At 42.1% G+C, this 25,336-nt stretch overlaps 1 protein-coding gene and 1 pseudogene across 1 annotated transcript; both read left to right on the top strand.

The window, feature by feature from the left end:
* The first annotated feature begins 3,053 nt into the window (after positions 1 to 3,053).
* Positions 3,054 to 4,602, top strand: LOC100427391 (mitochondrial intermembrane space import and assembly protein 40 pseudogene; annotated as a pseudogene).
* Positions 4,603 to 10,021: 5,419 nt separating this feature from the next.
* Positions 10,022 to 19,429, top strand: GATAD1 (GATA zinc finger domain containing 1). Its single transcript, NM_001266151.1, has 5 exons — positions 10,022 to 10,546; positions 11,311 to 11,436; positions 13,277 to 13,336; positions 17,063 to 17,246; positions 18,920 to 19,429. Exons 1-5 carry the CDS (start codon positions 10,292 to 10,294, stop codon positions 19,108 to 19,110), a joined length of 816 nt encoding a protein of 271 aa, NP_001253080.1. The 5' UTR covers positions 10,022 to 10,291; the 3' UTR covers positions 19,111 to 19,429.
* Positions 19,430 to 25,336: the final 5,907 nt, after the last annotated feature.

Raw genomic sequence — 25,336 nt, 5'->3', positions numbered from 1 at the left:
CGTGGTGGAGGGTGCCTGTAATCCTAGCTACTCGGGAGGCTGAGGCAGAGAATTGCTTGAAACCGGGAGGCAGAGGTTGTAGTGAGCCGAGATTGTGCCACTGCACTCCAGCCTGGGTGACAGAGCGAGACTCCGTCTCGAAAAAGAAAAAAAAGTTAATGACAAGAGCTGCAATTACTTTTGCATTAACCTGATATTTCAAATAAGTAAGACTTGTGTGTGATAAAGTGTGCATTGTTTTTTCTGGTGAATGATGATGATGTTGGTACAGGGAGATGGCTACCCATGGGCTGCAGGACAGTGAGGAGTCATGGAGGGGCCCAATTCAGGCAGTGTGGTGGGAGAAGTCAGATGACCAGGCAGGGACAGCTGGGATGAGCTCCTCTCCCTGGGATTTCTAGGCAGGGAGGGGAGTGGTAGCAGAAACTTGTGCTGAATAGAGGCTGCTGCTGAGAAAAGGCTAACTGAATACATTAACCACTCATTAAACTGCTGATTAGTGCATGTCTACTGTGCGCAAGAAGCAGAGAAGTGGAAGAAACAAGAAAAGGACATGCTTCCTGTCTTCAAGATGCTTATAGTCAGTTGAAGGAGATACAAAAGTGAATGCCTAAGGGAGACAGAAGAGGAATAGAAAGGAACAGCTACATAATGGCATAATGGATTCTGGGCTTCATACCTAGGTGGTGGGTTCATCTGTGCAGCAAACCACCATGGCATACATTTACCTATATAACAACCCTGCACATCCTGCACATGTACCCTGGAACTTAAAAGTTGAAGAAAAAATAAAAATGAGAGAAATAAAAGAAATAAACAGCTATGTAAAGTCAGGGAGTTGGGAAAGGAGATGTAACTTCCGTCATGGGTCTGAGCCGATTCTTGAGAGATGGTTAGGGTTGGGTGTGAAGAGTTGGAAGGAGGCACACCCTGAGCCAAGGCACAAGGGTGAGAACTGTGGGGGCACACACTCCACACAGCACGTAGTGCCATTAGGTTATAACACAGAAGGTGTGCCTGCAGTAGAAGATACAAGTGTCATGTGCACCTCCTGAAACTAAAAAATCAAAAGGTTTCTAGGAATATCTGCTCTGGTTCTCCTCCCTCAAACCTTCTAGCAGTTTCACAAGTCCCTCTCATTTTCTCCCTGTCCAGTCCTCAGTATCTCTGTCTAGTTTGCTGATGTAAATAGGGGATTTGAGTTAATTTTTTCCAAAATGTAATTAACATGATTTACATGATTACATGTGAGGGGTACAACTAATGACTTGACCGAGATCCAGTCAAAAGAAATGCTTCCTCCTTCTCCTTCTTTCTTATCAGCCTCATAGTTGACATTAACAAGGCACTTACTAGATGTAAAAGTTGTTGATAACTTCACATGAACTACTTTATGTAATCCTCACATCAACTCTATGGGGTATGTTCTCTTGCTCTCCTCATTTAACAGTTACATAAATAGAGGCTCAGTGGCAGTGTTCCCCCAACCCCAGAGATATCCAGGAGAAGGGTGCACAGTCAAGGAATTCCACATCTGCCCATACTCATCAAGACACAAAATGTGGTGGATGTGATCTCTTTGGAAACACAGAAACATAGAAAATATGCATGCATATTTTATGTGTCTGCTTTTTTTTTTTTATTCTTAAGAGTTTTAATTAATGAACCATGTAACATTTAAATCATGCAAAATAGACTGCATGCTGGCACTGACAATCCCCTGGGGAATTCAGCATTCTTTTTCCCTTACTGTGAAATTTAAGGCCACAGGAGGTATTTATTTCTGTGTCCCCAGCTTATACCCACACCACCATGACCACCACCAGAATTTTCTCAGCCATTCCATAGGTACCAAATTGTCTCCAAGAGCTCTGGGTCCAGGCTAGTATCTCTCATTGCATCCTATGGTCTAACTGTGTCCCCCAAATTTTCATGTGTTGAAACTAAATTACCAATGTGATAGTACTAAGAGGTAGAGCCTTTGGGAGTGGAACCCCCATGAACGGGATTAACAACCTTATAAAAAGGCTGGAGGAACTAGCAATTGTCCCTTTTTGCATTTCTGCCCTTCTACCATGTGAAGACACCTAGACGGCACCATCTATGAAGAATGGGCTCTCTCTAGACACTAGACCTGCTAACATCTTGATCTTGGACTTCCCATCCTCCAGGACTGTAAGAAATAAATTTCTGCCTGCGGACAGTGGCTCACACCTGTAATCCCAATACTTTGAGAGGTCGATGTGGGCGGATCACCTGAGGTCAGGAGTTTGAGACCAGCCTGGCCAACATGGTGAAACCCCATCTCTACTAAAAATACAAAAATTAGCCAGGTGTGGTGGCAGGTGCCTGTAATCCCAGCTACTCGGGAAGCTGAGGCAGGAGAATCCCTTGCATCCAGGAGGCAGAGGTTGCAGTGAGCCAAGATCATGCCACTGTACTCCAGCATGGGCAACAAGAGTGAAACTCAGAAAGAAAGAAAGAAAAGAAAGGAAGGGAAGGAAAGGAAGGGAAGGGAAGGGGAGGGGATGGGAGGGGAGGGAAGGGAAGGGAAGGGAGAGGAAGGGAAGGGAAGCGAGGGGAAGGGAAGGGAAGGAAAGGGAAGGGGAGGGAAGGGGAGGGAAGGGGAGGGAAGGGGAGGGAAGGGGAGGGAAGGGAAAGGAAGGGAAAGAAAGGAAGGAATTTCTGTTCTTTATAAATTACCCATTCTCAAGTATTTTGTTACAGCAACACAAATGGACTAAGATATTGTGTCAGTCTGTGAACTCTCTCCTGGCCAGGCCTACTGTGGCTCCTGTTCTTCCTGAGGTACCAGCTGAGGGGGCAGGGGGTTGAGTTACAGCCTTCACTACAGTGCCTTCTTAAGTTCTTTTCTCCTACCCATTTCCCTCCCTTCCCCATTTGACCCCCCAGTCACCTTCTTCTCTACTTAGTAGTCCTCATTTGTCCTCACATACACTACTGTTATGCTATGTTCTAATACATACGCACAATAATTTTGTCATACTGTAGCTACAGCTGCTTGGAGAATCCCCATTACTTGAATCAGAACTATGGCCCAAGCACAGTAACTGATGAAATCTTCACACAGCCCTAAGGTGGACAATATCATCCTCACTTTCCAGATGAACTGAGCTTCAGAGACAAGGTCCAGTGGCCAGCCCTCAAACCAGGTACTGTCAACTATGCACTGCTGTCTCTGGCTGGGAGAGAGTTTTAGGGTCAACAAACTGCCCTTATTTTCTTCTTTTCCATTTGATACTTTCTCTTCTTGTTTATGTTTTTAAATAAAAGTAATGCATACACATGGTGAAAAAATGTCAAACAACACAAAATCAAAACTCCCTTATCACCCCTGTTAACATCAATTGTCAATAATTCTTAGTTTTAGTTCTAACAACTTAAAAAATGCAACACACATACACACACACACACGTTTCTAATTTACACAAAGTGATCTTATTCTGTGCTGTTTTCTAAATTGCTTTCTTTCCCTCTTAATATCTGAGATTTTTTTTCTTATCAGCACTATGTGAAAACCTCAAATAGTTTCCTGTCACACTGAAAATAAAATCCAAACTTCTCACTTTGGCTATCACAGTCTGATGCTAAAACTCAACAAAGATATTACAAGAAAGAAAAATTGTAAGTCTGTGTCACTTATGAACATAGATGTAAAAATCTTAAACAAAATAGTAGTAAACCAAACCTAGCAATATGTAAAAGGGATAAAATACATCACAACCAAGTTGGGTTTATTCCAGGAATTGCAATGTTAATTTAACATTCAGAAATCTGTCTATGTAATCCACACATTAATAAAGGGAAAAAAATGATCATCTTGTAGAGAAAGCCATTGATAAAATTAAACACATTCATGATAAAAACAGGAATAGAAAAGAAGTTCCCTAACTCATAAAGGGAATCTACAAAATCTACGGTGTTAGAAGTCAGGACAGCGGTTGATTCTCCATAAAGGACAAGAGGGGGACTTCTGGTGGTAATGGCTATTTCTTGATTTGGTTGCCTGGGTGTCATTGCTTTGTGATAATTAAACTATACACATATGAGTTGTACACTTTAGAGTATGTGTATCATACTTAATTTTAAAAGGTTGTAAAAAAAATGGGGCAGCTGCTGTGGCTGCTTCTGCAAAGTCTAAGCACTGGTCTGTATGCCGCAGCCATGTCCTATGCCAGCAGGAAGGGAAGGATGGAACCATACTTGTGACCAAAGATGACCATAAAACTCCAAGCAATGTAGAGCTGGTGGCTGATGACCCCAATGATCCATACTCAGTACGGATTGATGCTGCCAAATGAAGACATTAACTGGAACTGCCCATGCCTTGGGGGCATGGCCAGTGGTCCCTGTGGGGAACAGTTCAAGTTGGCGTTTTTCTGCTTCCACTATAGTGCAGGGGATCTCAAGGGGAAAGACTGTGTAGAACAATTCTGGGTCATGCAGGAATGCATGTAGAAATACCTGCACCTGTATCCCCAAGAGGATGAGGAGGAGGAAGAGGAGAAGTCAGCAGAACACATAGAAGAAACTGCTCCCACTGAGGCCACTGCAACCAAAGAAGAGGTGGGGACAAGTTAATGAAGGCCACAAGGCACTGGGCTCCAGTCCTTCCACTACAGAGTGATATAGGCCTTTTGCACAGTGCCTTTCAGTCACCTCCTATTGGGAAAACCCACCCCCAATATTTGAACATAGGTTCTTTCTATTTTCCATAAGTGTTGGCTGGCTGAGAAATAAAGAGTACAAAGAGAGGAATTTCACAGCTGTGCCACCGGGGGTGACATCACATATACATAGGACCATGATGCCCTCCTGAGCCTCAAATCAGCAAGTTTTTATTAAGGGTTTTAAAAAGGGGAGGGGGTGTAAGAACAGGGAGTAAGTACAAAGATCACATGCTTCAAAGGGCAAAAAGCAGAACTACTAATAAGGGTTTAACAGAGATCACAAGGCAAAGGGCAAAAGCAGAACTACTGATAAGGGTCTATGTTCAGTGGGGCACGTATTATCTTGATAAACATCTTAAATAACAGAAAACAGGATTCGAGAGCAGAGGACCAGTCTGACCATAAATTTACCAGGGCAGAGTTTCCTGAAGGTACCACAGAAGACCAGGGCGTATCTCAGTCCTCATCTCAACCGCATAAGACAGCCACTCCCAGAGCAGCCGTTTACAGACCTCCCCCCAGGAATGCATTCCTTTCCCAGGGTATTAATATTAATATTTCTTGCTAGGAAAAGGATTTAGCGGTATCTCTCCTACTTGCACATCTGTTTATAGGCTCTCTGCAAGAAGAAAAATGTGGCTCTTTTTGCCCGACCTCGCAGGCACCTTATCGTTGTTTTCCCTTGTTCCCTAAAAATCACTTATTGTGTTCTTTTTTAAGGTGCACTGACTTCATATTGTACAAACACACGTTTTACAATCAATTTGTACAGTTAACACAATTATCACAGTGGTCCTGAGGTGACATACATCCTTAGTTTACAAAGATAATAGGATTAAGAGATTAAAGTAAAGACAGGTATAAGAAATTATAAAAGTATTATTTAGGAACTGATAAATATCCATGAAATCTTCACAATTTTTTTCTTTTTTTGAGATGGAGTCTCTCTCTTGTTGCCCAGGTTGGAGTGCAGTGCTGCAATCTTGGCTCGCTGCAACCTCTGCCTCCAGGGTTCAAGCAATTCTCCTGCCTCAGCCTCCCTAGTAGCTGGGATTACAGGCATGCACCACCACGCCTGGCTAATTTTTTGTATTTTTAGTAGAGATGGGGTTTCTCCATGTTGGTCAGGCTGGTCTTGAACTCCCAACCTCAGGTGATCCACCTGCCTCAGCCTCCCAAAGTGCTGAGATTACAGGTGTGAGCCACTGCGCCTGGCCGAAATCTTCACAATTTATGTTCCTCTGCCACAGCTCCAGCTGGTCCCTCTGTTCGGGGTCCCTGACTTCCTGCAACACCCTCCAAGAAAGTGTCATTCCCTCTGTTGTCCTGTGTACTGTAATGCACAAAATAACTTATTTTGATGATCAGGGATCTTGGGCTCTTGACATACACACTGAAAAAAATGGGAGTTGTGTTATGTGTGTCCTACATAAACATGTCAGCAAATGTGGCCACCACTTTTTAATTCTCTTTTCTCAGATTGCCCAGAATTTTGCCACTTTGAAGTAATGTGCTGAATAATCTCAGCAACCAAAAATGATTATCCAGGAATGATTCTTTTGAGTGAGCTGATTTACTCTGAGTTCTTGTATCTCTTTTAGTAGATTTTATACCCCTTTAGGAAATGTAAGAAGAATGAAAATATCTTCTTTTAAAAATGCTGGTATGGGGCCATGCCTACTAGAAGAGGCCAGATGGTCAAATAAGTATTTCCCCAAACCCATTTTGACCTTGAGTATGTGAGGGGGTACTGTACTTCATTCCTGATACATTTTGTTTTCCATGTTGGCACTGAACTCTTGGTTTTCTGTTTGGACAGTGGAGATGGGGGCCCTCCTATTCATACTTCCTTTCTAAGTGAAGGGAAAGGCTGGTTTTTGCTGTTCCTTGTTATTCCAAAAACCCTGGTTTGGGGCCGATGTTGAGGCTGGCTCTCACGCTGGCTCTCAGCTGGTCAGATGCAATGTTCTTGAGAGGTGGGGACCTGATTGTTACCATAGTAGCATCCAAGAGAGGAAACAGTGTGAATTAAGTATTCAAAAGGAAGCACAATTTCCAAAAAAAAAAAAAAAAAAGACTTGCAAGGAAAAAAATGTAAATCTTCCTAATCATCTAAGAAGATTAGAGGATACAGCAGCCAGGGACTGGGGAGCTGACAAGGATAAAGGATGAAGATGAGTGGGATGGGGAGGAATTGAGAAGCCTGCTGTTGGGTGATTATTCAGTTGGCCCTCCACAGCCATGGGTTCCACATCCACAAACTCAACCAACCACAGACCAAAAATATTCTCAAAAATAGATAAATATAAATATGAACAATATGACAATAAAAATAAAGCAATACAATATAGGAACTATTTATATAGCATTTATTTCATATTTGGTATAAGTAATCTAGAGATGATTTAAAGCACACAGGAGGGTGCGCATAGGTTATATGCAAATTCTATGCCATTTTATATAAGGTACTTAAGCATCTGTGGATTGTGGATTTTGGTATCATCGGGAGTCCTGGAATCAATCCTCCATGGATACTGAGGGACAATTGTACATGTGGATATTGACCTGAACCATGGCAGTGTACTGTATTGGAGAGGAAGCTGGTGAGCTATGGGCCAAAGTTTTCAGTGAATGAGAGGGAGTCTCTTGCAGATGAGCTGCAAGGAGAGGTATATGTTCCCAAATGGAGAGACATTCAGGAGCATGGAAATCAAGAGCTTAGATTTCCTCACACTGTAGGTGAGGAAAAACTTTCCCACCATGTATTTTTTATTTTTTTTGGCAGAGTCCCTCACTCTGTTGCCCAGGTGCCTCCCGGGTTCAAGTGATTATCCCACCTCAGCCTCCCAAGTAGCTGGGATTACAGGTGCCTGTCACCACACACAGTTTTTTTTGTTTTGTTTTGTTTTGTTTTGTTTTTTGAGACGGAGTCTCGCTCTGTCGCCCAGGCTGGAGTGCAGTGGCACGATCTCAGCTCACTGCAAGCTCCGCCTCCCGGGTTCACGCCATTCTCCTGCCTCAGCCTCCCGAGTAGCTGGGACTACAGGCGCTGCCACCACGCCCGGCTAGTTTTTTGTATTTTTAGTAGAGACGGGGTTTCACCGTGTTAGCCAGGATGGTCTCGATCTCCTGACCTCGTGATCCGCCCACCTCGGCCTCCCAAAGTGCTGGGATTACAGGCTTGAGCCACCGCGCCCGGCCCACACACAGTTAATTTTTTGTATTTTTAGTAGAGATGGGGTTTCGCTATGTTGGCCAGACTGGTCTTGAACCACTGACCTCAGGCGATCCACCTGCCTCAGCCTCCCAAAGTGCTGGGATTACAGGCATGAGCCACTATGCCTGGCCTCTTCTCACCTCTGGTTCTGTGGCTGGGCATGGGAATTAAACTAACATAAGACAGATTTACCGGAAAAGACATAAAAGTTTTAATGTTTTTATACATGCACAGGAGACTTTGTAAGAAAAATAAAGACCCGTAGAAGTTACTAGGCCCAAAAGCTTATATGTCCTTTTAAACAAAGAACAATAAATTGCAGGGATGTGACACGACAAAGGGGCTTGGGCTAAGGCTGGCAAATTGTGGGAAAGTGACTAAGAACTGTATGTGGAAAGTTAATGAAAAATATAGGTTACAAATTTTTGTAAGGTTTTGTTTGTAGATTCATCTCAGTGGCAACTCTGCCTCTAGCAATAATACTCTCCTCTTCCTGGTACAGAAAGGGCACCTTTCATAAGGGAACTTTTATGTTCCGCCTCAAACAGAAAGAGGGTGGTCAGAGAGCCTTCCCTGCATCTGTTTTTGCTCCATTGCCCCTGGCTCAGAAGAATCAATATGCCAAAGTGGCATATTTTGGGATGGCAGGCTCTAAACACTTCACCTAGTCTCCTCAACCACTTTTACAGTTGGCCCTAATCCCCATAAGAGTCCTGGAAACTTATTTTTACTGTTACGGAAACAGATTTAGAGGGGGGAGGGCTGCTCCAAAGTCCTCCTCGAAATTGGTGCCAACGGCAGCAGCTATAATGACAGCCAGTTCACATAGAAGTGCCTCTGTTGATCACCAATTAACAGTAAAATCTGATAATATCTCATTCCAAGGTTGTCATAAGCACTAAATGTGGTTTTGTGACATAATAGGCATTTGTTTCTCCCCATTGCTTCCCACCACAATATATTCATCAAGACTTTTCCAAGGATACTAAGTCTAGGAAACCCAGGATCATGAAGACAGGACATGCTCTTCCAAATGAGGCTGAGGAGAGACTTGTCTGGCGAGGCCTGTACTGACTAGTGACATTAAAAGAGGCGATCTGACTTCTCATACTGCGCTTGTCCCAGGCCCGCTGTTTGTCAACTGCTGGGTCCTCAGAGCCAAAACTGTTTTCCAACAGTTTTGAATTGAATAACAGCCAGTTATTCAATTTTCTCCACATTCTCTAATCGGTATACTCTTCAGAGTCCAAGGGACTTGCAACGATATTACCCAATGGCTGAAGAATGTGCGCTTGACATCTTAGGCTGTAAAATGTCTCAATTTCAATTTCTAAAACATAAATGTCAGTGGATGGCATTTTCTGAATCCCTTGTCGATGTCCGTAAATGGCATGCTCTGAATTCAACTAAACAAAAGTATGGGTTGGGGGGAGATGTAGGGGCATGTCCAAATTATAATTTTTAAGAGTGTAAAGGGGTCCTGAGAAAGATTGCCAGATTTTTTTTTTCTTGAGTTAGAGTCTCACTCTATCCCCCAGGCTGAAGTGCAATGGCATGATCTTGGCTCACTGCAGGCTCTACCTCCCGCACTCAAGAGATTCTTCTGCCGCAGCCTCCAGAGTAGCTGGGATTACCCCGGAGCCCGCCACTACTGAGCCTGGCTAACTTTTGTATTTTTAGTAGAGAAGGGGTTTCACCATGTTGGCCAGGCTGATTTCGAACTCCTGAGCTCAAGTAATCCGCCAGCCTTGGTCTCCCAAAGTGCTGGGATTGCAAGCGTGAGCCACCACGCCAGACCTGGATTGCCAGATTTAGCACATAAAAATACAGGACTCCCAGTTAAACTCCTCTCAGATAAACCATTATTGCATGAAATACACTCACGCTAAAAACAATTGTTCGTCGTTTACCTGAAAGTCACATTTCATTGGGCGTCCTGCATTTTACCCCGCAAATTCTAGGCCTGACACCAAAAAGTTTGAGAACCGCGCCCCTAGGCGACAGCAAGCGGAACTACCGCAAGCTCCCAGTAATTCCGGGTGCTGCACTTCCGGTCAGGCGGTCGGGCTGCGCGGCCCTGGGGCCAGCTCACCGCCGGAAGCCTCCGCGTCCCCGCCGGCCATATCCCGTTCCCGGTCCTGCTTCCCAGTGCCTCGGGCCTCCCGGGGCTGGTGCTGGGCGCCGAGCCGGCGGAACCGGCGGAACCCGCTTCCCGCCTCCACGCGGCAGCGCTAGCGGCCTAGTCCCTTCACGGGCAGCTCGGTGCTGTCGCCCTCACCGCTCTTCCTATCGCCGGGAGTGGTGGGCCGACCAGGGGGCGGCCGGGCTAGCGTCCGCCATTCCCGTGTCTCTGCGCCCGCGGGGGCCGCCCGAGCCGGCCACCATGCCGCTGGGCCTGAAGCCCACCTGCAGCGTATGCAAGACCACGTCGTCCTCCATGTGGAAGAAGGGCACGCAGGGGGAGATCCTCTGCCATCATTGCACTGGCCGGGGCGGCGCGGGCAGCGGGGGCGCAGGCTCGGGGGCGGCTGGAGGGACTGGGGGCAGCAGCGGCGGTGGCGGCGGCTTCGGCGCGGCGACCTTCGCCAGCACCTCCGCCACTCCTCCGCAGAGCAACGGGGGCGGGGGCGGCAAGCAGGTGAGCTCCTCCGGCCCCTCCCGCCGGCGGAGGCCGACCGGGCGCTAGGCGGCAGGGGCCGGGCGGGTTGGGAGCGGGCGGGCCCGGGCTTCCCGGCTCGCGTGGTCCTGCCGGCTGGAACGCCCCTCCCCACCTCCTACTGAGATCTTTGGTTTGACCCATTCCAAAGCACCTGTTATAAGAAATTCAAAGCAATAAGAACCAAAATGTAAAGCCCTTAAGAAAATCTCAATATGCACACGTCTACACAGTCGTAAACAGGGTCATGCCACAAGTGCAGGTGCTGGACCTCATTGCTTGTTAAAGGTTTTGTCATATCAGGTTATGAAGTAAGATTATTATGTCATTATTGTAAATGGCAGCTTAAGTATTCAGTTGTAGGAGGCGCCATAACCTAATACGTTATCTGGCCTTAGGGAGTAAAGTTGTTAAGTGTTTTTCTCTATTGTAGACACAACAAATGAATAGTGTTTGTCTTGGCCCAGACTGACTCTTACTTCCGCCTCCTGACCTATTACAAGCAGCTCACACCTTTTGGAGGCTCTGGAGACGCCTGTCCAGCGAGCTCCGAGATTCCGGTGCTGAACTTCCGGTTTTACTTAGCCCAGTTGCTGAAATTACCTCTGTTGAAAAGCAAAGGCGCACTCTTAATTGTTAAATACTCCTATAAAGTACATACTCTGGGATCCTTGTAAGATGATTGTATTGCAACCTTTATACACTTTTTACTTCTTTCTCTGTTCTTTAATTTGTTTGTGTAACAGAGTAAGCAGGAAATTCACAGGAGGTCTGCTCGGCTCAGAAACACTAAATACAAATCTGCTCCGGCTGCTGAGAAGAAAGTTTCCACCAAAGGAAAAGGGAGAAGACATATATTTAAATTGAAAAATGTAAGATATTTGTGGACAGTGCCTTTTACTGTAATGATGTTGTGTGTATCCTGCCACTGCCTTCATTTCCCGCCATTGAACTTGGACTCTGCCCTTGGTAGCCCTTCCTTAGTATTCTGGGGAGTGGTCCAGACTCCCCAAAAGGGAATGAGCTCTGTTGCAGGAGGCTCACTATTTTTAAAGGTAATAATACTCTTTCCTTTTTTTTTTTTTTTTTTTTAGCTTTTATTTTTTTCCCCTGGAAAATATAAAATATGAGTTTAAAAGAAACATCAGCCTTGAGCCCATTTTTTGGGGTTCTCTATGGAAAGGAAGAGGAGAGATTATGGTTCTTGATATGGCCAGGTACACTAAGAAAACTTTTTTTTCATTCTTTAAAAATTAAGTAAATATTAACACTAGAACTCATCATTTGCATATTTATTTATTATTAAAGCCCCAGAAAATGTATCTTATTGACTTATGATGATGATGTATTTGATGAATATGAGTCAAAAATTCTGCTAAGCCTTATCTCTTCTACTCTAAGAAAAGACATTGTTGAAAGACCTGTGCTGGAAATAATTGAAAGCATATTTTTATTGCAATTAAATTATCAGTTTTTATAAACAAGGGATAATGTTCAAACACAATGGACAGTGCATTATGGACTATTTTTTTAAGTCTCAGTATGGTATTCTTTTCTTTCAGAACAGGAATGTTTCACTTACCCGTAAAGACATTTTTGAAGTCGGGCATATTTATTTCTGAAACACAAAGGGACCCTGCAGTAGACTTATGCAGATGGCAGACTATTTTCTTTTTTTTTTTTTTTTTTAATTTAATTTAATTTAATTAATTTTTTAAAATTTTACTTTAAATTCTGGGATACATGTGCAGAACGTGCAGGTTTGTTACATAGGTATACATGTGCCATGGTGGTTTGCTGCACCTGTCAACCCATCATCTAGGTTTTAAGGCCCATGTGCATTAGATATTTGTCCTAATGCTCTCCCTCCCCTTGCCCCCCATCTCCGATGGGCCCCAGTGTGTGATGTTCCCTTCCCCAAAGTATTTTCTTTTTCAGAGTAGTTGCTTCTAATTTATTTAAGATTTTTATAATTTAGTTAAGCAAGGCATTTGTTGATTATGCAAAATATCTTATTGGTATTTGTATCACATATGCACATTTTTTTTCCTTTTAAGTATAGTATACCATGTTCTCAGCAATTAATTCATTATCGTTTGTCTGCAACCCTTTCTTCAATGTTACTAAGCAAGACACATCTGGGGAGGCCTACTTTCTATGTTGTGGCATAAAAGTATGTATTGAAGCTTTAGTAGGGATTTCAAAAATGGTTGGATGGTAGCAAATTACTAAGAACTGTCAAAGTTTCTAAAGCCTTAGTTCCAGCTTGCTAGAAAACCGACGTTGAGTATTATGGCTAAATAGTTGAGTTGGAAAATGTCTTCAAGGAGACACTTTTTCACTTTGTATTCATCTGTACATTTTTTATTACTTGCATTCTGTCATGCTCAGGCTATTAGAGCAGGTACATTTTTATAACTGGAATGTTTATGTGTAGTGAAGCTCTGAGAGGACTTTGCATTAGATTTCAGCAGCATAATCGAAGCTTGTTCTTTGTCTCAGCAATTTTTAAGCTAATAGTAGCAGAAACTGCCGTGGAAATAGACTGCTTTGCCACAACATTCAGAAAATCATTTATCTTTTTATTGCAGTTCTTGTCACCAAACAGTACATTTTAGTATTTCTCAAATTACAGAACTCTCATAGGGCTGGGAAAATACCTGTACACACATACATACTATGAATGTGCTAACGTGTTTTGTATTTTCATAGCCCATTAAAGCTCCTGAGTCGGTTTCCACTATAATCACTGCAGAATCAATCTTCTACAAGGTAAGCTTTTGTAGAGTTACTGAAGGGAGAGTTGGGCCTAGTGGGTAATGTGCCACTAAAATGTTGGATTAGTCTAAAGGTCTCTCCTCTTTATTTGTTTAAGGTGTGATTATACTTTTTGTTCCCTTCTTAACTATTTTCCCCCATGAGTGACTGTTATTCAAACATCTCATCTAGAGCAGAAGTGGGAGGAGAAGGTGCCTACTGACATATGATATGAGGATCTTAAGTATTGTTTTTTAGTGTAGATTATAGGAAGTGTTCTTAGAGTGCTGATTGTATAGTGTGGAGCCATGGAAGAGTGAGCCATTAGTGTGATGGCATTGAAGAACAAGGACAGAGACAGGATTTGGACTAGTACAGGTTGTAGACTGTGGTGTCAGATGGGTAGAGTAGGCCCAGAGATTCTAAAATGCCTTTAAGTGGAGTTGAGCTGAGTAAGGGCAGTAGTGAGGATTAACACCTACTAGAAATCCATGGTGAGAGGAATTCCAAGATGTTTTGATAAAAGAATGAGGAGGTCAGGTTTCCTAGGGCCAAAGTCCATGGACATCTGATACCTCAGTGAGAGAAGTGACAGATTGTTGTGTTTAAACCAGAAGTCTTAGGAAAGGAATTAGAACATAGACCCCCCCAAGGCTCGGCAGGCCTGGCACGGCACAGGCAGCAACCAATGAAGGCTATTTGGTGCTTTGGGATCTGAACTATCATTTAGGGGACAGTGGTGTAAGTTAGTGCTTTATACTTGACCCAGGTGGACTGAGAAACTGAAGTGATTATGCCCTTAAGTATACTTTTTTTAAAGCCCACAATCTATATAGTTGAAACTGTTCCTCCCCACAGGGTTACACTGGCATTCCTCAGCAGGGCTGGGAAAAACCAACAACAAAAGAAGTCTGTATACAGGCAAACATGTCTCTTGTTTTTCCAACATTTAATACATTGTTAATAAAATATCTAAAGTTTAGCAAACAGTTGCTATGTATCAGTGACTGAACATTTTGCATGCTTTATTTCATTCAGTTCACCCTATGAGGTGGATACTACTATCCCCATTTTCTGGATGAGAAGATTGAGGCATAGCGAGGTTAATTAACTTGTCCAAGATCACATAGCCAACAAGTCATGGAGTGAGGCAGTCTCATACCAGAGCTTAAGCCTAGAACATAGTTCCTGGTTCTATAGCTTTAGCAAGTGACTAGCTATGTGACGAGGACCAACCTCTCTGATGTCTCATCTCTAAAATAGGAATTGTAAATAGTTTCTACCTCAGTGGGTCAAGTGAAATCATATGTGTTAAGCACTTAGCAAAGTAAGCACTCAATGAATGTAGGAGTTATCATATTTTCATATTTGTGCATTACCTTCACAATTTACAGATTAAGGCCAGAAGCAACTTGTTGAGCTACGGGTTTAGTGTGCTAATGATTTCCATGTGTGTCTCCATGGAAAGGCGTGTGGGACCTATTATTGTGACTGACTGTACTTTCATATTGTCTGCCACCCATGTTCATTAAATGGTAAGGACAATAATCCTACAAAGTAGTCAAGCAATGTTGCAAATGCCCAGTATTGTGGGGGCTGTCACAGCAGTGCCACTGGCATGCAGCACCATGGTGGCAAGTTCAAGAGGTCACTGCCAGCCACTGAGCTAGAGCCCAGATCAGGCATGCAAGAGGAGCCTGAGTGGGAGCCACTGGGGTCAGCGGTCAAGAGTGTGACAACCCAAGACCCAGAACGGCTGAGTGGCCTCCCTGGAGCATGGCGGTGGCAGAACAACTCCATGAACGCAGGTCTGGTGATGCCTAAGCTAGTGCTGTTCTCTTGTGGATCCCTTTTCTCCACCAGAAACCTTGAATCCTCTCAGCAAATGAGGAGACCACTCAGATCAGTGACTTAGTACTGTTTGGTGTTATATATATGTACACAACACAGCACATATTAATAAATACCTACTATGTGCCAGGCACTGCCTACCACTGGAATCTTTCACTAAGACATTGTCTTTGCATTTCTGCCTTCACACTATGAAAGCAGATGTTTTGGATTCATATTCATTCAGCATACATTTGAGTATGCTGTGATATGCATGATAAGCCTATGATAAGCAAGTATTCTCATTTAGAATTTGGGAATATTGATTATACATGTGGACAAAGCAAACCATAAATGCAAACGATATGATAAATAACTTTGGACTAATGACTGGGAGGAAGGACCAGCTGTTGATGGGTAGGAACTAGCAAGTAACAGACTGGCCTGCATAGACCAGACCCATCCATAGTGACCAGATGAAACAGCCACCGTCAGACACTTGGATAAAGGGTCCACCAGGAAAAAACTCCTGGCCTATCAGGTGCTATGTTAGAGTTCCGTTACTGGAAGTATTTCATCAGAAGTGTTTTTATGGTTGAGGTACACATTCCTGCAGGTTTACCTGCTGCCAAGTCCCTGTTTGAAGGGAAGCAGCAATTAATTACACTGTTTCCATAGTCAAGGACAGTATATCCCGCCGAGAAAACTACTCCCACTTAAGGAGGTGCTGGATGTCATAAAGATTTGGATCAACCATTATGGGTGTTTAGAGGAGAGATTATTTCCAGCTCAAGACCCAGGAAAGAGGACATAGGATGGATGCTAGAGTCATAGGGAAGATTTAACACAGGACATGTACACATTAGTTAGTTGGGTATAAAGTGGAACAGAAATGAATGAGACACAAAGCCTTGAATTCCAGAAGTACTAGTAGTTCTGTTGTGGAAGGATATAAAACTCAACTGGGAGTGGAAGAGAAAGGCAGTAGTGAGTCTAGGAGATGTACAATAGGTTGAGGTAAACATATCCTGAAGACTATAATCCAAAGATTATTTTTGGTTTGAATTTGTTTTGGTTTGAATTCATGGTATCTATTTTCTTTGAATGGATGGTTGGGGAGGGTGGCATGTAGAATGCATTCTTATTAAATCAGCATTGATTTTCAACACAGTACAGAGAAAGACTACTGAGCTGATGTAGGAGCTTCGGCTGCAGTCTCTATGACTTTCAGCAAGCCGTTTAACCTTACTACCACTTCATGACTGTGGCTAACAAAGTAGGGACAGTACGGAGCACAGAGGATTTTTAGGGTAGTGAAACTATTAATACTGTCTTTGTATGATACTGTAATGGTGGGTACATGTCATTATTCATTTGCCCAACCCCATAGAATACACAGCACCAAGAGTGAACCCTAATGTGAACTCTGGTCTTTGATGGTGCTGTGTCAGTGTAGGTTCATCTGTGTAACAAGTGTACCACTCCAGTGGTGGGTGGGGTTATTGATAATAGGGGAGGATGTGCATGTGTGGGGGCAGGGAGTCTATGGGAAATCTCTCTACTTCTGCTCAATTTTACTGTAAACTTAAAACCTCTTAAAAAATAAAATCTATTTTTTAAAAAGTAGGGATAGTATTATAGCAATATAAAATCAAAGTACTTTATGAATAAATGTTTTCTCCAGATGTCAGCTGTCATATATGCACCCTCGAATGTGTATGTATAATTTTCATTCAAAAGTGAAACAACTTTACAATTGGCACCAAACATATAAACATTGATTGATACATTAGACTATCTTGAACACCTTTTATTGACCACTTTGAAAACTTGCTTACCTATTAAGGTTCATTCATAGCTGTGGTGTTCTATTTTTATTTTCAATGTGGGATTATCTTCTCTTTCACCCAGGGAGTATATTACCAAATTGGTGATGTTGTTTCTGTGATTGATGAACAAGATGGAAAGCCCTACTACGCTCAAATCAGAGGTTTTATCCAGGACCAGTATTGCGAGAAGAGTGCAGCACTGACGTGGCTCATTCCTACCCTCTCTAGCCCCAGAGACCAATTTGATCCCGCCTCCTATATCATAGGCAAGTTTGACAAATGGCACAGGTTCTTTAACTTAGTTAACTCTCCAGTATTATGTAAAAAAGTGTGTTAGCTTGGGCTGTCAGGACAAAATATCACAGACTGAGTGGCTTAAACACCAGAAAGTCACTTTCTCACAGTTTTGGAGGCTGAAGTCCAACATCAAAGTTCTGGTAACATGGATTTCTGGGGAGGCTTTTCTTCCTGTCTTGTAAATAGCCACCTTCTTGCTGTGTCCTCACATGGCCTTTAATGGAGAGAGAGCTCTTTGGTGTCTCTTCTTATAAGGACACCATTTCTGTCAGATGAGGGCCCCACCCTTATGGTTTCATTTAACCTTAATTGCCTCCCTAAAGGTCTGATCTCCAAGTACCATCACATGGGGATTAGGGCTTCAACATACGAATTTAGAGGATGGGGGGGATGCAGTTCAGTCCATAAGAAAAAAAGCATGAGTATAATTAAGTACAAAAAAATTAGAGCTTTATAGAAAATATGAGGCATTTTATGTAGCTGGAGTTTGAGTGCTATCAGTTATTTTGAGTTAGAGCAATGTGCATCTACTAAGAAGTGATACGGATAAGGTTTTTTTTAGAGTGACCCAGGGTTAAACTGTACTACAAGAATTTATTGCTCAGGAACTTGGTTATTTAGGTTACTTATTTATACAAACCTGTTCAAAAATAATTTAGAAAAGAACTATCCCAGTTATCCCATACTTGCAAGTTCTCAGTATGCATACCTCTGCATGCTACACATGTCATCTTAGGCCTTTATAATATAAAGGCTGGTAGTTGAAATGGCAGCTGCTGTACTTTTGTTAATTTCAAAGCTGCCAAAACAGTTTTGACATAGACTCACAAGAATTTACTGATTAATACAATTTTAAAAGTTTTCAGATTTTTAAAGTTACTTCAGACTTTTTAATCTTTCTGCAATGAGCATGCATCATTACTTTTGCATCCTGAGGACAAGCATAAATTTTTTTTGAAGAGAACTCCAGGGACAAATAATATACCACTGTTATTCTCACCTACATGTCAAGTTTGATACATTACCAAACAGTTCTAGCCTTCTGCTTATAAGTACATAGAACTTTTATTTACCGTATCTATGGGTCAGGATCCCAGCAGAGGCAGTGATGTATCAGAATCACCTTCGGGATTCCTCTACTGCCTCCTCTTTCTAATCCCCAGATTCTGATATGCATCCTTGTCCTACAGCGAGGCAGCATGGCGTGAGGTCAGAACACCAGTTCTGGAGCCAGAGTGTCTGGGTTCATAGCCCGCCATTTACCAGCCATGTGACTTTGGCAAATTTCTTAGTTTCTCTTGCCTCACTTTCCTCATATGTAAAATGGGAATAATAATAATGCCTACCTCAGAAGGTTGCTGTGAGGAATGAAGGTATTGATATGTGTAAACTTACAACAGTGTGGGTATAAAATAAACATGATGCAAGTGTTCAATCACTGTTTTTGGGAGAAGTCCGTATTCTTTAAGCCATTAAAGAAGAAAAAATGATTAAGAATAATTTCAAAGTACTGCATGTTTCAAGGGCTAATGCCAGGTTGCTCCCAGAGTGGTCTCTCCCAGTGTCTAGAAATTTTAACATCTTATGAAAATGATGTATATGGTCAAAAATGTATTTAACCTTTCCCTTGGCTGCCTTCCAGGGCCAGAGGAAGATCTTCCAAGGAAGATGGAATACTTGGAATTTGTTTGTCATGCACCTTCTGAGTATTTCAAGTCACGGTCATCACCATTTCCCACAGTTCCCACCAGACCAGAGAAGGGCTACATATGGACTCATGTTGGGCCTACTCCTGCAATAACAATTAAGGAAACAGTTGCCAACCATTTGTAGTTCACAAATTAAAACTGGATTTCCAGGCCTGGTGTGGTGGCTCACGCCTGTAGTCCCAGCTATTGCACCACTGCTCTCCAGGCTGGGCAATGGAGTGAGATTCTGTCTCTTAAAAATATCACAAAAAAACTGGATTTCCAGTTCTCTGATCTTCTTAGTACCACAGGATATGTCATAGGTATCTTTAAATGAAATTCTTAGCTGGAAAAATGACTCAAAAGTTTTTTTCTACTACCTAGTAATCATTAGATTATTTATTACTGGTTACTTAGAAAATTAAAAGGGTTAGGGCCAGGCACAGTGGCTTATGCCTGTAATCCCAGCACTTTGGGATGCTGAGGCAGGCAGATCACCTGAGGTCGGGAAGTGGATTGCCTGAGGTCAGGAGTTCGAGACCAGCCTGGCCAACATGGCGAAACCCCGTCTCTACTAAAAATACAAAAATTAGCCAGGTATGGTGACATTTGCCTGTAATCCCAGATCTTTGGGAGGCTGAGGCAGGAGAATCACCTAAACCCAGGAGGCGGAGGTTGCAATGAGCCAAGATTGTGCTGCTGTGCTCCAGCCTGGGCAACAGAGTGAGACTCTGTCTTGGAAAAAAATAAAATGGCTGGGCACAGTGGCTCACGCCTTTAATCCCAGCACTTTGGGAGGCTGAGGCAGACGGATCGCCTGAGGTTGGGAGTTCAAGACCAACCTGGCCAGCATGGTGAAACCCTGTCTCTACTAAAAATATAAAAATTAGCCAGGCATGGTGGTGCACACCTGTAGTCCCAGCTACTCAGGAGGCTGAGGCAGGAGACTTGGTTGAACCCAGGAGGTGGAGGTTGCAATGAGCTGAGATTGTGCCACTGCACTCCAGCCTGGGTGACAGAGCAAGACTCCATCTCAAAAAAACAAAAAATTAAAAGGGATAGAATGTAATGAAATATGTTTTGAACTTAAATGATATTCTATATGTGTATCTTCCTAGGCAAAAGCTGTAATTTCCAGAGAGACCATTAGGAACAGGTAGTATCTATTTTTCTCCATTATTTATTTCTAGAAACTCATAAAATGGACATTTTATATTTTTCTATAAGAACAAAATATTAATTAAGGTATAGATGACTGACCAAGGGCTTAATCAAATAAAATGACTAACAGTATCTATCATAAAGCCACACAAGCCTTATGTTCTCATCTCAAAAATGCTGTGACAGCTTTTTGCCTGCTTTAACCATAAGAAAAGTGATTGGTGGATGATTTTACTAGCCCAGGCTTTTAAAAACTTTCATCTAGGCCAGGCGCAGTGGCTCACACCTGTAATCCCAGCACTTTGGGAGGCCTGAGTGGATGGATCACTTGAGGTCAGGAGTTCAGGACCAACCCGGCCAACATGATGAAACCCTGTGTCTACTAAAAATAGAAAAATTAGTTGAGTGTTATGGTGCAGGCCTGTAATCCCATCTACTTGGGAGGCTGAGGCAGGAGAATTGCTTGAACTCGGGAGGTGGAGGTTGCGGTAAGCCAAGATTGCGCCACTGCACTCCAGCCTGTGTGATAGCGCAAGACTCTGTCTCCAAAAAAAAAAAAAAGAAAGAAAAACTTTCATTTAATCCTTCTGTAGCAAACAGGCAGTCAGAACCATTCCATTGATCTTAATAAAGCTGCTCTTTACTGTTTCTAGTCAAAAATCAGACTTCCAATCAAACCATAAGATTTTATACTGCAGATAGTCAGCTTCACCAAAGCCACAGAGGAAACATGTTGAGATCAGGCATCCCGCTTGATAGTTTCTTGACTACCATTAAAATGAAGATTGGGAAGTCATGAAAGTCACTGGTAGGCCATTAGCATTGATATCTTTAAAACGTCTACCCTAAACCATCTGCTGTGGACCCGTAATAAGAAGCCTGTTGTATATGAAATTGTCTAGAATTCAGGTGCAGGTCTTTGCCAGTTAAGTAAGGGAGCAACATGTAAAATGGAGGAGTAGGTGCACTTACTTGCCTCCACTTCTGTCCTGATTTAACCAGCATTTTTCAACCCTGGGAAAATTTGCAGAATCTAAGTTGATTGTAATGATTTTGAACTGCAGTGGCTTTAACTCTTACCCTTTTCCCACATAGTTATGGTTTGTGAGTTGGAAAGAAACAACTGTAGGTAGCTACACATACATAATGATCTCTTTATTCACAAAGGTTATAGTAAAATTGATTGTAAATGACTTTCTAAGTGCTAATATTCAAAAATTTTGGATTAAAATGTATTTTTCACAATGTATTTACTTTGGATGTATTTATTTCATTTAAACAATTTAAATGGGGCTATTTAACCAAAAATGGTATTTAAAACCAAAACAGTATAGTACTTAGAATTTGGAGTAGAGACCAGGTGCAGTGGCTCACGCTTGTAATCCCAGCACTTTGGGAGGCCGAGGCAGGAGGATCGCCTGAGGTCAGGAGCTTGAGACCAGCCTGGTCAACATGGTGAAACCCTGTCTCTACTAAGAATACAAAAATTAGCCAGGCATGGTGGCGTGCACCTATAATCCCAGCTAGTCTACTCGGGAGACTGAGGCAGGAGAATCACTGGAACTCGGGAGGCAGAGGCTGCAGTGAGCTGAGATCGTGCCACTGCACTCCAGCCTGGGTGACAGGGCATGAATCCATCTAAAAAAAAAAAAAGGATTTGGAGTAGATAGATTCATCATTAATAAGTAATAGATTTTGGGAAAATCCAGAAATGGCTAATAAAATGAACACAATGTAAAATATTAAAATGTAGACTTTTAAAAATCTATAAATTGACCATCTGTTTATAAATTGGTAGATGGTTGTGTACCATCTTTTAAAATAAATATGGAATTTCACCCAGTGCGATGGTTCCCATTGCTTACATTTCTCTGCTGAGGCCAAACCTGATATGGCCCTGGTCTGTGTTCCCAGCCCTGTCTCCTCATTACCACTAAAATGTTTCCCCCGTATACCCGCCTAATTTTTCTGGCTCTGAGCCCTTGTTCGTACTGTTCTGTCCAATTCTACCTTCCAAAGACCTTTCTTAATGCCTTCAGATTCTTTCTTTGAGACCTTGTCAGATTCCCATGGCTTTTTGAAATCAATCTCTATCCTATTGTCATCACATTTAAGTTTCTACTTCCATCATCATTCCTATCCCTTTGTTCCTTGTAGGGCAGGGATGCTGTGTTTTATTTACTCATCTCTAACTTCCACATAACCTAACCCAGGTTCTTGCTTATGGGAGATGCTGAGTGTAGGGTCTGAATTAGATACTGTTAACTAAAATGCTTGTTGGTATTTTAGTTATTAATTCATATTAACTTTGGCTGAAACTTTTAAATTGTGAATAGTCAAGTAAAACTTAGATTGTTATATTCTGGGTTAGTATTAGATTGTTTTTAAGATGAGTTTTAAATAGTTCTCTTAAGACAAAGCTTAACATGAGCATTTGAAAGAAATTATCCCAAACCATTCCAGTTCCCGGCTGTGAAAGACTTTTCCAGGCCTAGTAAGTTTTCCATTTCAGTCATAAGTAGGTGAAATCAAATGAACAATAGAGGGAAATGTATTTATTTGCTTTATACACATGCATGTGTGTTGTGTCTACATATAAACAATGCACAAGCTTAGAATGAAGTTTCTGTCATGCCCAGAAAAGGGAGAGGCATTTTTGTGGATTTTGTCTGGCTGCCCTGGACATGTTTGAAGAACTGTGCTGTTTACTTCATACCAAGTGTGTGAGCCATACCTTTGGTAGGAGGGTGTACCTCCTACACCCAAGAAACATAAGCCAGGAGAAGGTCTGTGCCAAGGAGAAGGAACCCAAATGACCCACAAGAGGTGGGCCATTAATTATTGGGTCAGATGCACAAATGCATGGTAATTTATTTAAACACATCTTAATGGTGACCCACGAGGAAGATTGCTAGTAATAACAGAAAGGTTCACAATAAATAAGAGAAAAAAAGACAGAATGTAGAACTGTATGACAGCAATTCTGCAAACAAGAAGCATCTTTTATAAAAGATGGAAGGAGCCCAGGCACAGTAGCTCATGCCTGTAATCCCAGCACTTTAGGAGACTGAGGTGGAGGATCACTTGAGCTGCAGTGACCCATGATCATGCCACCACTCCAGCTTGGGTGATAGAAGTGAGACCTTGTCTCAAAACAAAACAAAACAAAGACAGAAATGCCTCCAGAATTTTAACATGTCAACAAGGTTTTCTGCAGCTACTCTTTTCAGCTTTATACTTTGCAGTATTTTCCAAATTTTCTCTAACATGCAGTATTTTCCAAATTTTTTACAATAAGCACACACACACACACACACGTTTGTTTGCATATTGCCCAACTGGTGGTAAACAACCACTGGCTTTTAGTCTATACATATCTGGAATATTTTATAAATAGTAGTTTTTAAACCCTTGAAAGGGAGATGAATGGCCAGCTGAGGAAATAAAGTCAGTGATTTCGTTATTTTCCTATATTCACATCATGATTCTAGGAAAGAACTCGGGAGTGACTTCCTTCAGCTTCAGCCACTCCTGGGCCAGGCGCATGCTTAGCTGTGTGGTAAAGGTCACCAGCGTCTTCTGCCTAGTGCCTGTGTCATCTGAATTGGAGGTTTGGTGAGGGTAAGAGACTAATGTAGCTTCAAGTTTTTCTTTCCTGTCCTCCACTTGAAATCTGTCTTCCCTTCCAGACTGCCTGCCCTGCTGACTTAAGGCCCCGACACCAAACACAGAAGCAACAGCTTTGCACAGAACGTTCAGCAAGCTCCCACAATTGTATAAGGTAAAGTTGCCTTTACAGATTCCTTATTCTGTATCGCTCCTAAGTGGTTCTGTTTCTCTAATCAAATTCTGGCTGATAACAGTTGCTGAGACTCTGAAAGAAAAGGCAAGGAACTACTGTTTCTCATTATAAACTATTTAGAATTATTTGGCTATCTTCTTTTTGCTATGAATATGTAGTATTTTGATACATTGTTTAAAAAGTAATGAAAGAGATCACATAGAGAAAGATAGATTGCATTATTTTAAAGTTTATATACTAAATTGAAAAGCAAAGAGTAAAACAGGAGAAACAGCTCCCACATGTGGCTGTTGGCAGGAAGCTTCCATTCCTCTCTATGGGCCTCCACAGGTTTGCTCACAGCAAATGATTCGTGACAGAAAGATGCAAGTGCAGTTGTACCCAAGATGGAAGCCACCATCTTTTCTATAACCTAATCTGAAAGAAGGGACATACCAGCACTTCTGCCATATGCTGTTGGGTCACACAGACCAACCCTGGTACGGTGTGAGCACAGGACCACACAAGGGTGTGAACTCCAAGGGCAGAGACCACTAGGGACCATCTCAGAGGCACAGAGGGACACCCTATCCAGCTGGTGGCCCATGTAAATTAACATAGCTTTTTAGAATAGCAATATGTATCAATACTCTTAAAAGTATTTATACTTCTTGATCTAGTAATTTCATTTCTAAGAATCCATGCTAAGAGGATTTAAAATGTGGACCAAAAAATGAGTATAAAAAGAGGTTGTTTCCAGTATTTAAAGTTGTGAGAAACCAGAAACAATCTAAAGGTCCAACAATAGGAAAATGAATTTTGATATTTTTCTAATAGAATTTTGTGCAGTCATCAGAAATACCATTTACAAATAATTTTTAATAATGCAAAAAAAGTTTATAAAATGGTTAGTGTAAAACCTGGACACAACTACATAATGATTCTGATTTTGTAAAAAAAAAAAACACACACTCACATATACACATGCATATATATGCATATAAAGAAAACTGGAACAAACAAAATCAACAACAAGCATAGTTGGAATTATAGTCATTTTAATATTCTTTATGCTTTTAAAAATTTTGAAGTTTGTATTACTAGCATCCGTTACTTATATAATCAGAAAAAAATACAACTTTAAAATATTTATTTAGGTCCAAAGATGGTAATCTAAATGGTGTTACAGGCTGAATGTGTGCCTGATCATCATGCCCCAAGTTCATATGTTAAATCCCTGGCCCCCAAGGCAATGGTATTAGGGGAGTAGGGCATTTGGGAGGTAATCAGATTTCGATGAAGTCATGAGGGTGGAGCCCCCATAGTGGAATTAGTGTCCTGTTAGGAAGAGGAAAACAGACCAAAGCCTTCCTTTCTCTCCTCACTATGTAAGAAGATAGCCAGAAGGTGGCCACAGCTAGGAAGAGAG

Source organism: Macaca mulatta, chromosome 3 (assembly GCF_049350105.2).
Source record: "Macaca mulatta isolate MMU2019108-1 chromosome 3, T2T-MMU8v2.0, whole genome shotgun sequence".
NCBI classification, from domain to species: Eukaryota; Metazoa; Chordata; class Mammalia; order Primates; family Cercopithecidae; genus Macaca; species Macaca mulatta.
This window is presented reverse-complemented; position numbering and strand designations above follow the sequence as displayed.

Coding starts and splice junctions, on each gene's coding strand:
- GATAD1 (NM_001266151.1), top strand. CDS start 10,292: ATGCCGCTGGGCCTGAAGCCCACCTGCAGCGTATGCAAGACCACGTCG. Junction 10,547..11,310: donor GGGGCGGGGGCGGCAAGCAG/GTGAGCTCCTCC, acceptor TTTGTGTAACAG/AGTAAGCAGGAAATTCACAG. Junction 11,437..13,276: donor ATATATTTAAATTGAAAAAT/GTAAGATATTTG, acceptor GTATTTTCATAG/CCCATTAAAGCTCCTGAGTC.